The sequence below is a fragment of the Schistocerca piceifrons genome, chromosome 1 (genome assembly GCF_021461385.2).
Source record: "Schistocerca piceifrons isolate TAMUIC-IGC-003096 chromosome 1, iqSchPice1.1, whole genome shotgun sequence".
NCBI lineage: Eukaryota > Metazoa > Arthropoda > Insecta > Orthoptera > Acrididae > Schistocerca > Schistocerca piceifrons.
The window spans coordinates 637,812,521-637,827,692 of NC_060138.1; the positions used below are offsets into that span (position 1 = coordinate 637,812,521).

General features: G+C 39.0%; 1 protein-coding gene across 2 annotated transcripts in view; it reads right to left on the reverse strand.

The window, feature by feature from the left end:
* The window catches only part of LOC124805065 (TBC1 domain family member 9), a 170,275-nt gene that overhangs the window by 60,476 nt on the left and 94,627 nt on the right, over positions 1-15,172 (reverse strand). For both annotated transcript variants that reach the window (XM_047265501.1, XM_047265493.1), the window contains exon 16: positions 9,746-9,931. In XM_047265501.1, coding sequence (XP_047121457.1) covers positions 9,746-9,931 — 186 coding nt within the window. The remainder of the gene's footprint in view (positions 1-9,745; positions 9,932-15,172) is intronic.

Genomic DNA, 15,172 nt, shown 5'->3' on the forward strand with positions numbered 1-15,172 from the left:
TGACTGCTACATCTATAGAGTTCATTCCCAGTTTTTCTTTGATTTCCTCATTGTGCACATCCTCCTGCCATTGTTCCCATCTACTAGTACCTGCAATCATCCTAGCTACTTTCATATCCATAACCTCAACCTTATTGATAAGGTAACCTGAATCCACCCAGCTTTCGCTTCCATGCAACAAAGTTGGCCGAAAGATTGAACGGGGCATAGATGACTTAGTCATGGTACTGACTTCCTTCTTGCAGAAGAGAGTAGATCGTAGCTGAGCGCTCACTGCATAAGCTTTGCTACACCTCACTTCCAGTTCTTTCACTATGTTGCCATCCTGTGAGAATATGCATCCTAAGTACTTGAAACCGTCCACCTGTTCTAACTTTGTTCCTCCTATTTGGCACTCAATCCGTTTATATCTCTTTCCCACTGACATTACTTTTGTTTTGGAGATGCTAATCTTCATAACAAAAGTAATGTCAGTGGGAAAGAGATATAAACGGATTGAGTGCCAAATAGGAGGAACAAAGAAACAATTATCAATCACAATCAACAATTATCAATCACACAAAAATGATGTTACTTCCTTTGCTCCTTTAGAAAACTTTTCTTCAAATCAAATGTATGATTTAACAGTCTCTCTCTTAAGATATGACTCTGAATGACCTTTAGCATTACTAAAATTATTTAATTAAATTTGGAAACTTAAAAGGTCTGCTGATCAGGCAGCTTGGGCAGTGTCCAGATCTTCTGACAGTCATACCATACTGTCCACAGAATTGGATCATTTTTCTTCTTTAACAGAGTGGATAGTGCTTTGTGTCACATTGTGACATCAAATTTCAATTTGTTCCCTCATCTGGAGCAGGTTTGATGCTTATTTCAACTGAAAACATTGTGAGTAAACATCATTCTAAGAATGGCAAACCATATTATACTAGGCTCTGAATAAACCCTGGAAGTATGATTCAGTAGCAGTCCTTCCCTTTACACTCTATTTCTTCAGGAGCAAGGTCATCAGCTTCAAACCTTTTGTTCTCTGACCATTCCCTTTTCAGAAACAACTAGTAAATCCTATGCAGCCTTTGAATATTCAGTTCTGAGAGAAGATACCTCCTACCTGTTTAAACTTCACAGAAATAAATTTCAGAGAATTTCTACCTATTCATGAATTGTATGTAATTATTCACTTTTTTTGCACACTTGTGGCTATTATTGTTCCCCCTCCCCCTCTCCTTTCTTTAGGAGACCTCTAATGCATAATGAGTACACCAATTCAAAATCAGTACACACCTTGCTGCACTCCCAACAAGTACATTAATGGAATGCGATACAGTTTCTTGTCAGAGATGTAATACTTGCAATGAAATTTTGCAGCACTTATCAATAAGTTGACTGTCACTTTTAACTTCAGTGATCTTTAAATGTCTCATTATAAAACAATCCTGTGACATCCTAGGTGATTTTTGCATTAAGGGATTCCACCATCATCCAGAGCACATTTCTGCACCTAACATGCTGAGCTATTTCTAAGTAACCATGCAACAGTCAGGTAAATATCTTGTCAGACTGCTGCCTACGATAATGGATTCACATCAATGTATATGAACCAAAATTAAGAGGCAGCATATACTACTGTCCCCTATGTATTATTCCCACAGGGAGCATTAAGAAGAAAATTAGACAAATTACAGTGTGCACAGAGGCATTTAAGCAATCAATCTTCCTGCAAACTATCCATGTATGAAATGAGAAGGAACCCTAATACATGTTACTATAGAAATTATCCATTGCCATACCCTTCAAGTGGATTCAAAGTAGAGATGATGTAATGTAGATGTAGACTTGAACCTGGAATCTTCCCTTTCATTGGCAATACACTTACCGACTGAGCCACTCAGGCAGAACTCACAACCTGCCCTCACTGTTTTATTGCTGCTAGTGCCCATTTCTTTCACTTCAAACTTCACAGAAGTTCTCCAAACTGCCTTATTGGACTAGCACATGCCACACTTCTAGAAATGTCTGTCAAATCAAAACTTAACCGTGAAAAGGCTGAAGTGTACTATTCAGAACTTTTCATTATACACTGGTGAGCCAAAATGTTATGACCACATACTTAATAGCATGCATCTTCACATTTGGAACATGAAACAGCAAGGATGCCTCATAGCACGGATTTATGCAGTTCCATAAATTAAGGGCTGGCAATCTGTGGGTGAAGAGCTGGTGCCTGAATGTCACAAATTTTCTCCATCAGGTTCAGACGAGGCAAATTTGGTCGACAATTCATAAAACCCAGTTCACTGTAATGCTCCTCAAACCACTCGAGCATAATTTTGGTCTTGTGATGCAGGGAGTTATCCTGCTGAAAGATGCTATCACCAGGGGGGAAGACACCAAGCATGAAGGGCTGCAGGTGGTCCACAATTATGTTCATATATTCCAGAATGAATTTTTCACTCTCAGTGGAGTATGCACTGATACAAAACTCCCTGGCAGATCCAAACTGTGTGCTAGAACGAGACTAACATGTGGCCTTTACCTTTCGTGAGCAAGTGCCCTACCTTCTGAGCTACCCAAGTATGACTCACGAACTGACATCACAGCTCCACTTCCGCCAGTACCTCACCTCCTATCTTCTAAACTTCACACAAGTTCTCCTGAATGGTTGAAATATGCTGAAGTTAAGCCACTGTTTAAGAAGGGAGATAAAAAAATAGCATCAAATTTCCGTCCAATTTCACTGTTGCCAGCATTCTCAAAAATTTTAGAAAAAGTAATGTACAATTGGCTTTATAACCAATTTATCTCAAATAACATACTGTCAAAGTCACAGTTTGGATTTCTAAAGGGTTCTGATATTGAGAAGGCTATCTGCACTTACAGTGAAAATGTGCTTAATTCATTAGACAAAAAATTGCAGGCAACTGGTATATTTTGTGATCTGTCAAAGGCATTTGACTGTGTATATCACAATATCCTTTTAAGTAAATTAGAATATTATAGTGTAACAGGAAATGCTGCAAAATGGTTCAAATCTTATATCTCTGACAGGAAACAAAGGGTGTTATTAGGAAAGAGACATGTATCAAGCTATCAGGCATCATCCAACTGGGAACTAATTACACGTGGGGTCCCACAAAGTTCCATTTTGGAGCCCTTACTTTTTCTTGTGTATATCAATGACCTTTCATCAGTAACGTTACCAGATGCCAAGTTCGTTTTGTTTGCCGATGATACAAACATTGCAATAAATAGCAAATCAAGTGTAGTCTTAGAAAGATCAGCTAATAAAATATTTGTGGACATTAATCACTGGTTCCTAGCCAATTCTTTATCACTAAACTTTGAAAAAACACACTACATGCAGTTCAGAGCTTGTAAGGGGTGTCACACGAGTATATGCCTAACATACGATGACAAGCAGATAGAAGAAGTGGACAGTGTTAAATTCTTGGGATTACAGCTTGATAATAAATTCAACTGGGAGGAGCACACCACAGAACTGCTGAAGCGTCTTAACAAATCTCTGTTTGCAATGCGAATTGTGTCAGACATAGGGGATATAAAAATGAAACGGCTGGCGTACTATGCTTACTTTTATTCCATACTGTCATATGGGATTATTTTTTGGGTTAATTCATCAAGCCAAGCTGAAGTTTTCCAGGTACAAAAACGTGCAGTAAGAGTTATATGTGGTGTGAACTCAAGAACATCCTGCAGAAGCCTGTTTAAGGAACTAGGGATATTAACTACTGCTTTCCAATATAGCTATTCCTTAATGAAATTTGTCATTAAAAATATATCACTTTTTCAAACCAACAGCTCAATTCACGGACTCAATACTAGAAATAAGAATAATCTTCACAAGGATTTAAAGTCACTTAGTCTTGTACAAAAAGGTGTGCATTATTCAGGAACATACATTTTCAATAAGTTGCCAGCAGCCATAGAAAGCTTAACAACCAATGAAATTCAGTTTAAGAGAAACCTAAAGGATTTGTTGGTGGCCAACTCCTTCTACTCCATTGATGAATTTCTCAGTAGAACTAACTGATTTGTGTGTGTGATATAACAACTTCTGCACAATTTCAGTGCAGTAATGTGTTCATTGTAAATATGTATATGTGTGGATGGATATGTGTGTGTGTGTGTGTGTGTGTGTGTGTGTGTGTGTGTGTGTGTGTGTGTGTGCGCGCGAGTGTATACCCGTCCTTTTTTCCCCCCTAAGGTAAGTCTTTCGCTCCCAGGATTGAAATGACTCCTTACCCTCTCCCTTAAAACCCACATCTTTTCGTCTTTCCCTCTCCTTCCGTCTTTCCTGATGAGGCAACAGGTTGTTGCGAAAGCTTGAATTTTGTGTGTATGTTTGTGTGTCTGTCGACATGCCATCACTTTTTATATATATATATATATATATATATATATATATATATATATATATATGCTTGTGTCTGTATATGTGTGGATGGATATGTGTGTGTGTGCGAGTGTATACCCGTCCTTGTTTCACCCTAAGGTAAGTCTTTCCGCTCCCTGGATTGGAATGACTCCTTACCCTCTCCCTTAAAACCCACATCCTTTCGTCTTTCCCTCTCCTTCCCTCTTTCCTGATGAGGCAACAGTTTGTTGCGAAAGCTTGAATTTTGTGTGTCTGTCGACCTGCCAGCACTTTCATTTGGTAAGTCACATCATCTTTGTTTTTATATATATATATATATATATATATAAAACCAAAGATGAGGTGACTTACCGAACAAAAGCGCTGGCAGGTCGATAGACACACAAACAAACACAAACATACACACAAAATTCAAGCTTTCGCAACAAACTGTTGCCTCATCAGGAAAGAGGGAAGGAGAGGGGAAGACGAAAGGAAGTGGGTTTTAAGGGAGAGGGTAAGGAGTCATTCCAATCCCGGGAGCGGAAAGACTTACCTTAGGGTGAAAAAAGGACAGGTATACACTCGCACACACGCACATATCCATCCACACATACAGACACAAGCAGACATATTTAAAGACAAAGAGTTTGGGCAGAGATGTCAGTCGAGGCAGAAGTGTAGGGGCAAAGAAGTTGTTGAAAGACAGGTGAGGTATGAGTGGCGGCAACATGAAATTAGCAGAGATTGAGGCCTGGCGGATGACGAGAAGAGAGGATATACTGAAGGGCAAGTTCCCATCTCCGGAGTTCGGATAGGTTGGTGTTGGTGGGAAGTATCCAGATAACCCGGACGGTGTAACACTGTGCCAAGATGTGCTGGCTGTGCACCAAGGCATGTTTAGCCACAGGGTGATCCTCATTACCAACAAACACTGTCTGCCTGTGTCCATTCATGCGAATGGACAGTTTGTTGCTGGTCATTCCCACATAGAATGCATCACAGTGTAGGCAGGTCAGTTGGTAAATCACGTGGGTGCTTTCACACGTGGCTCTGCCTCTGATCGTGTACACCTTCCGGGTTACAGGACTGGAGTAGGTGGTGGTGGGAGGGTGCATGGGACAGGTTTTGCATCGGGGGCGGTTACAAGGATAGGAGCCAGAGGGTAGGGAAGGTGGTTTGGGGATTTCATAGGGATGAACTAACAGGTTACGAAGGTTAGGTGGACGGCGGAAAGACACTCTTGGCGGAGTGGGGAGGATTTCATGAAGGATGGATCTCATTTCAGGGCAGGATTTGAGGAAGTCGTATCCCTGCTGGAGAGCCACATTCAGAGTCTGGTCCAGTCCCGGAAAGTATCCTGTCACAAGTGGGGCACTTTTGTGGTTCTTCTGTGGGGGATTCTGGGTTTGAGGGGACGAGGAAGTGGCTCTGGTTATTTGCTTCTGTACCAGGTCGGGAGGGTAGTTGCGGGATGCGAAAGCTGTTTTCAGGTTGTTGGTGTAATGATTCAGGGATTCCGGACTGGAGCAGATTCGTTTGCCACGAAGACCTAGGCTGTAGGGAAGGGACCGTTTGATGTGGAATGGGTGGCAGCTGTCATAATGGAGGTACTGTTGCTTGTTGGTGGGTTTGATGTGGACGGACGTGTGAAGTTGGCCATTGGACAGGTGGAGGTCAACGTCAAGGAAAGTGGCATGGGATTTGGAGTAGGACCAGGTGAAACTGATGGAACCAAAGGAGTTGAGGTTGGAGAGGAAATTCTGGAGTTCATATATATATATATATATATATATATATATATCTGTGTGTGTGTGTGTGTGTGTGTGTGTGTGTGTGTGCAAGGCTCCAACCACCACATTCTGTGATGAGGCTTGGAGATCTAGCACCTAATTGCCTACTCATGATTTCACCATCCTTCAACCACTTCTCAGATGTTCACAATAGTAGTATGCGAACATCCAACCAGCTTCATTGTTTTTGAAGGAGTCATAAATGTGTGTGTGTGTGTGTGTGTGTGTGTGTGTGTGTGTGTGTGTGTGTGTAAATAAATAAAAAACTTTTTATTTTAGATTCAGTGCATTAGTATTTGTAAAATGACTCTTGCATATAGTGTTCATCAAAAAATGACGATCATTCCACTTGGGACCTGTGGAATGGTACATTAGCTTATTTGTTTTAGGTGTAAATATTTGTCATGTATTGTTGTTTTTCTGACATGTTCTACATCCTGGAGGACCTCCTCACTACGGATCAATTGGAATGAAAGTAAATCTAATCTAATCGAATCCTCTGAATCTTGCAGGACTAACACTCCTGTAAGTAAGAATACTACGGAGACACGGCTTAGCCACAGGCTGGGGGATGTTCGGAATAAATTTTCCACCCTGTGGTGGCACGTCCACTAGTGTGAAACTTCCTGGCAGATTAAAATTGTGTGCTGGACTTCTGTGAAGTTTGGAAAGTAAGAGAAGAGTTACTGGTGGAAGTAATGCTGCGAGAACAGATAATGAGTCTTGCTTGGGAGGCTCAGTTGGTACAGCACTTGCCTGTAAAAGGCAAAGGTCCCAAGTTTGAGTCTTGGACTGACACAGTTTTAATCTGTCAGGATGTTTCATTATTTACAAGTCCATAGCTTCGATTACTGTGAAAGGTGTCATAGATATCCAAGTGAATGCCCCTCATATCATAATGCTGCCAAAACCGATCTGGGTCCACAGAACAGTGCATGTTTTGAGCAGTCCTACGCCTGGATGATGGTGTATCTGGACATGATGATGAACTTGGTGTAACAAGAAATGTGATTCATTTGAGCACGCAATTTAATTCCAACAATCCACAATTCAATTTCAATTAAATCCCACACAATACAGTTGTGATTAACTGTCTTGTCGGATCAACATGGCAACACAGAGGGTCATCACCTACAGCGGCCCTGCTCACCATGTGCTGAGCAGTGTGCACTGAGACACTTATGCTTGCCCCAGCACTGCACTTTGTCATCAGATCTGCCACAGATCAACATATATCCTGCTTTACAGAATGTGCAAGGCTCCAACCACCACATTCTGTGATGAGGCTTGGAGATCCAGCACCTAATTGCCTACTCATGATTTCACCATCCTTCAACCACTTCTCAGATGTTCACAATAGTAGTATGCGAACATCCAACCAGCTTCATTGTTTATGAGGGAGTCATTCCTAGACATTGGGCCATAATCACCTGTGCTTTGATAAAGTAACTTATGTTAGTGGATTTCCACATTTGAGGCCCATACCATTACTAAAATGATTCTCCATCTCTGGTCCGCTTATACACTTCTATTACCCCAACCCAAGCACACAATGCACTGTGCAATGGTATTACATCTTAGCTCATCAGTGTATTTCGCTTTTACATAAATCTGAAATGCACTATTTAAGTCACTTCAACATATTTTCAATGGTGAAATGAAATCTGCCAGAAAGTTTCATATTTCCATCACGTTAAGCTACTATGAAAACCATTATTACCATCTTATAATCAGTTATTTCCATATCCAGGACTCAATGACCTTACAGAAACAATAACACATTTAAATAGAGCAAGGTTTGAACTACACACAGTAATTTTTCTACATAGTCACCAGTACTCATTACGCACTTTTGCCAACAATGAGCAAGAACCTGCATGCTGCACTTCAAAAAAGCTGATCCAGCTGAGGATAGCCATGGTATTACAGCTTTGTTGGCATCTGAGTCTGGAAAATGTCGGTCACATCGTCTATTTTTTGTGAGCTGCCAAATTACTACTGTACAGTGGATGTAGTAGGACAGTCCATCCAAATTTGGTAGCGAGTTCCATGGTAGCAAAACTGTTGTGCAGCCTGCTGTTATCGTGTTGCAGGGAGAAATTCATCATCTTCTCTGGCCTCACCCTGGAAATTTGGGCTTTTGGCTTAGTGTTTTCTTGTAGTGGCCTTTTCTTGTAGTGGCTTTTTCAGTGTGACTGATTAATTATTTGATTCCAGATGTTCTGCCAGTTGTTGTTTTTATTTCATGCACAATATTCAGCAACAAATCCAACAATCTTCTTCAGGTGCTGCAAGCTTTGCTGGTATGTGTACTTTCTGCATTGACTCCAATCCGACAGTGTGGGCTAAGCTGGTCATCAAAATATTGTGCTTAAAATGGAAACAACACCTCGCCAGAAAATCTGGAAGCACGCTGTTGCCTTTTAGTGTTTTGGATTGACAGTTGCCCCAAGACATCCAAAATAACCACACCCTATCCACGACAGAAGATGCATGCACATCATTTTACCTGCAGATAGAAGTGTCTTTTTCTACTACTTTTTTGTTGGAAATTCGCATGCCACCAATACATGGAGTGTCTTTTAGATTCTGGCTCACAATGGTGACAACATATTTCATCTCTTGTGATGATGGTATTTAGAAACGTTTCACCTTCAGCCTGCTATTGTTCCAGCAGGTCCACACAAATTTCCATTTCATGAATTTTTTGGTCTTCTATAAGCATCCAAGAGACTCTTTGTAATAACCAAGGTTACGTAATCTCTTGTGACGGCAATACAGTGGACAGTCAGCTGTACACACAATTACCTAGTTATAATCCACTGATAATCATTGATGAGCTGATCAAAACACTTCTCATTTTGAGGGATGGGACGGTCTGCCAGGATATGACTTTCATGCATATCTTTTTCAACACTAGTAAAACAACAGTACCCATTGCCTCACATTACTCATGCTTACAGTATTATCTCATACCTTTAGCGAGTTCTGATGGATTTCAATTAGTGTAATTTTTTCAGCAGCGGGCAATTCAATGTGGTTTTTTTTTTTTTTTTTTTTAACTCTATGACAACCCCATTTTGGAATGCTTTGCTGCCATTGCTGCTGCTATCTGCTGCAGCACAATGAAGCCAACAGGAAATCAGTGAGAACTTAAAAAATGCTACTACACCAACATAATCTGACTAGGACACCCCTCAAAGTAAAAAAAAAAAGGACACATTAGTTTTGAAAGGACGCTAATATGCTAAAAGTAGATGATTATGCAAGCTTGCCATGCAGTAGCAAGAATTCTAAATTTGCTCAAGAGATGACCAATAATTGCCTCAACTATATGTTATGTATAACACATGTAAAATGTCAGTATTCACTGGTATACTCAATTTATCAAATTCTTCATTTCTTTTTTAGCAAACTGTCAGGTCTACATGCCATACTGTTGTGTAAAAAGTAATATTTTCAAACATGAGAAGATCAAGTAGATAAATGAACCATATTTGAAAGTGATACTGGAATACCTTTGCTACTCTACAAGTAACATAACATGTCCATAAGATGTAAATCAATACCACATTACCTGCAACTCTTCTGTAGTGAAATAACCCTCTGATGCAACACTACGGATAACATTACGACCAACGCCATCTTCCAGTTGCTGCACAACTCTTAACCTATACTTCAAGCGGAGGCGTTCTATACTGTTAGCAGTTAGAGTATCATAGTGCGTGTAGGCGTCATACAGCAGGCTCTGCACTGATATGCTCTGGTAGGTAAAAAGAAAAAGCTGTTATATAACTACAGATCACGAATTCGAATCAAAAAATTTTAAAAAATTCAAATCCATCTGCTGACGAACTCAAAACATTATTAATATATCCTGTGTGAATTATATTAAGTTTAAAAATTTACTGTAAAACTATAATAAAAAAGTAATCATACATCATAATATTACAAAGGTAAAGTAGCAATATGTGGGATATAAACTACATGTTACTTCCACAGTCAATTTTTACTCTGAAGTGGAGTGTGCACTGATTTGAAACTTCCTGTCAGATTAAAACTTTGTGCTGGACAAGGAATTGAACCTGGGACCTCTGTCAGTCATTAATCACTTGCCTGCAAAAGGCAAAGATACTGGTTAAGGTCCCAAGTCCAGCACACAAATGCAATCTGTGAGGTAGTTTTATATGGTATGTCTTTCACTCTCAGCATGATGCTTTGTATAAACACCAATTACTCAGTTATCTACAATTTCTGCATAACTGTACACTGAAAGCTCTGATGTTGGAGGCAGCTTAGGGTTTTTGTCCAATTTTCATGTTACAGGTCTCTACCACTACTCTGTTTTTGCAAATGATGAGTCACTCATTACCAGATTATCAGAAAATCAACAACAAGTATCATTTTATTAGATTTTAAAACAATCAGTAGATGTGAAATATCTTTAATACTCAGATCATCTTCAAGTTTTCTCTAAAATTTTGGGAATGCTCCTAGATGTTATATACTTCCAGGAAACATTTGGGTTCAGAACTTCAACCATCTTCCAAGTGAGTCACGCACTGACATTTTTTCTACTTATGATATTCTTTCACTTGTGTATGTGCCTGCACCACATATGTTAGTATTATGATTACACTATAGCCTCTTTTATGCATAATACTACAATGTGTCACACTATTTTCACCATCACAAACTGAAGACAGAAGTGAACATCTGACTTACTAATAAAACACAATTCGGTGAGGTAAATAGCATGTGGTCATGATCCTAAAATTTCCTCAATACATTTATGTTGTCATGAATGTAGAAAACTTTATGTCAGAGTGGTGCTATCCTGTTTGCACCAAATATTATTGAAGGATATACTAAGTACACTGTAATTTCTTTTGTTGGCACATGAAATCAGGTAAACTCTAGCAAGATGAAAGGGTTCCCCCGACTATTTATAGTACCTAAAACTAAAAATCTGTAAATAAAACTGAAACAAGAATTCAATATGCATATAATGAGGAGTGCAGAATTCAAAGGCACAGATAAAGCTGTAGCCACCTGTATTAAGGTCTGGTGCACGTTCGGGTTCGCAGTTAGCCACAGTTTGGCTGTGCCCACCTATACAGGTAGACAACTAGTTAGATTGCATAACCATGTACTACCCAGCAACATAATGCTGGGCTGCTGCACATTATGTTGCTAGTTTCACATGTGGCCTAACCTTATAAACTGCAGGGTACCTTTGGAATTGTGTGAAATTTATCTATTAGGTATCAATATTCCATTCTGTGGTAGCATTATGCTCATGAATTGTTAAGGGACAGTCTGATGACAGTCAATGCACTTAATCTGGAAATCCATTGATAAAAAGGAATTGTGATTTGACTTTTGTTTTAATCACATGGTATTGATCATTTTGTTCCGAATGACACTGTCTCAAAATTAAATGGCTGAGTAATCTTAGTTCTTGCCCTTGTGTCTTTTTGATTGGCCTAGTTCTCTTTGCCTGTGTGCAATCATGTATCTAAATAGTGCATCTCTAATACATGATTGGGATTTCAGTCCAAATAAAGTTTCTAGCCTTGGCAAGCTCCTTCCCAGTAATGCTGCCTTGAGATTTCACCCAAATAAAGATAACAGATTTCCCCTCTTATCACACTGATACCAACACTTCAATGATCCTATGCAAGATAAAGAGTTTCCCATCTCTTTGGAACTAAGGTTTTTCAGAATTCTTAAAGCAGATAGTGCAGCACTAATTACAATGTATGAAGCATCCATTACGGCCACAAATTCTGCAGACATGATGATTGCCTCTTAATAATTTACATAATGCAGCCTTTTGCAGATCTGGAATGTTGAACATGCTTCTAATAGTGTCTGTCATTTTGAAGGAAACAGTGAAGATATGTATATTTATTTGAGAGCTATCTAAAAGCTGTGTCAAAATTTTATGGTGCAGCCACCATCGTAGAAGCACACGCAAACTCAAATGGACAAATAATCACAACCACTGCAGTTAGCTAGTAACATGAAGGTCACTTAACTGGAAAGCAGGCAACAAAAACACCAAGACATTGAAGATTAATTACAAGCATGGTTCCAAAGAGAAGGAAACTGCATGTTCTGACAAACTTGAGAATATATCCATACAGACTTCATTTACAACTCCACCAAAGCTTCATGCAACTAGCTCATACACCATTCAACATCAGTAGGTGAAACACAGTATTAGCAATTCACTTGAGACAGTATGACACAAAGTCAACATTAAAACTGTTGATGATTTCTGTTTGTATCCACTGGACACAATTCACTCACGTGGTTGCCAAATTAGCAAAAACATCACCCACATCATCTTACTAGTTGAAATAAGGCCAAGAGTGAATTGCTAAGAGCAGTGGTTTCAAATGCCCAAGGTGAACATATTGTTATCAGTAACAACTAATGTATACACCTGTCTATTTCTTGCAAAAGCCAGCAAGGTAGGTCTGAATAATGACTCAGTTATGACAAACAAGGTAGCCCAGTCTGCATTCTGCTAAGAGTCCCACATGACCAATGATACAGACCCAAAAATTTTCCCACCAGAAAGCAACAGAAAACATTAAATAAATAAACAATCATCTAAATTAACAACTCTTGTGCTGATATTTTAGTGGTATCTTACCAAGCCTCCATGGTTAAGGACAACAACAGTTAATGCCAAAGAATAACCAAACCACAACTCAGAGTGAGTCCAGTGACCAGAATGGATTTAGAATCTTTACAAAATCAAAAGAAAGTCAGCAAAATACCTCAGTCACCTCCTACAACTTTCCTGATTATTTAGTTTGAATTATTAAAGCTTCATGTTAGCTGAATGTCAGATGGCAATGCTAATTGTAAATAGGCCTCCACTCTTACAACACACAAATAAATGTTGTTAGTCCAGTTTATAACAGCTCCTTCACTTTATTATTGTATATATTGATTTATTCCATATGTCTTGAGTATGTGCTCCATAACAGGATATAGAGACTATGTGGGATGAATGAATAAATGTATGGATATAACTGGCTAACAAATTTTTTTGGGATACATCTGCCATGAAAGTGTAAAACTAAAGAATGAAGAGGCTCAGTGGTTGAGGGCCAAGCAATGGATCCACACATCTTAAGTTTGATCCCAATGTCAGACATACGAACTTTGTTTATTACATATTACTTCTTTCACCTCTGGCATTGTTTGATCATGTGGAAAAATGCAGAGCTGCACAGTGATTCAGAGCTTTGGGTTCCCTTATAACTAGCTGAGTTAAGTCAGTTCAAAGGCCAGAGAAAGTGGACCATGCCTAGTAAAGCTCTGTGATGATGAAGCCAATCTTCAGATTAATGAATCCTACCTTTTTTAACCAGTCATTATGATTTATACACACTGCAGTATGTATATTAAGATATATCTCTTGGCATCGGAAAATTTGAATCTAAATTTGATCTACATTAGCAGAGTGCTAGGTGAGGCCATTGTGGTTATGACAGAACACAGTGTTATTCAACAACAATTAATTAATTAATTTCTGTAACACTTCTGGACAAAGATTATATTTCCTTCTATGAATGCAATAAATCAAAGGTAAATCACGCATCATCATCATCATCATCATCATCATCATCATCATCATCATCATCATCCAGTTCTATCACTTAATGATGTGGCCTCTGAGTTGACGTGTAACAAAGCATCCCAGGAAGATCTTCCATTTTTTCCAGTCCCGAGTTTCCTGTTGCAAATTGAATCCCACGGTATTCCTTATTTCTCTGTCCCATTTGTCTGGTGGTCTTCCTCTATGTCTTTTTTGGTAAATTGGACTCCAGTCTAGGACTTGTTTAGACCATCCACCATCTTTTGTTCAAGCAACATGACCACCCCACTGCCATTTCAATGTATTCACTCTTTCCATTATGTTGGTGACCTTCATTGTTCATCTTATTTTAACTGCTCTCTTCCTGTCTTTTTTTTGTGTAACCCAGCATTGATCTTTCCATTCCTCTTTGGGCTACTGTTAGCTTCCTAACAATGAACTCATTTAATGTTCATGTTTCACAGCCATAAAGTATTAATGGCAATACACATTGGTTAAAAATAGATTTCTTCAGCTCAACCAACATCTTAGATTTCAAAATTGAAGAGTGCCTCCCATAAGCTTGCCTGCCTAATTTAATTCATCGTAATATTTCTGATTTTAAATCTTCTTTCATGTTTATCAGTTGACCCAGATAGACATATTCTGTGACTCTTTGGAGTTGTGTACTTCCAACTGACATAGTTCCCTCAGGTGTCCATTCATTGATCATCATCTTGGCTTTATCAATGTTCATTTTTAGTCCAACTTCGGAGCACACCATTGGAAGTTTGTTAACTAATACTTCAAGTTGTTCTATGTCATTTGCAAATAGGACAATATCATCCGCAAACCTCAAGTTGCTCAGTCTTTTTCCAAGAACTTGAATTCCCTTTTCTACCCAATTCAATTTAGACATGGCTTTTTCTAAGACTGCTGAAAATGTTTGAGATATATAGAATCACCTTGCTTTACACCCTTTTCAATGGGAAATTCATCAGTATCTTCAGTAACACAAACGCTGAGGTGGTTTTGTAAATGTTATGTAGGATTTTTATATAGCCTTGTTCTTCTAGAGATGCAAACATAGCTGGGTGATTGATCGAATCAAAGGCCTTTCAAAGTCTATAAAAGCAAGGCAAAAGGGTAGAGCATACTCATTTGTTCTACTAATTATTTCCCGAAGCGAGAAGATATGGTCAACTGTGCTAAATCCTGATCAGAAACCGGCTTTCTCAATGGGTTGAGCCTGGTCAAGTGTAGTGCTCAATTTGGTAGTCAAGATCCTAGTGAAAACTTTGTACACTATGGAGAGTAAACTGATAGGACGATAGTTCTTTATAACTTTGGTACTACCTTTCTTATTTAATAGAATTATTTTGGTTTTATTCCCGTCTCTTGGTAATG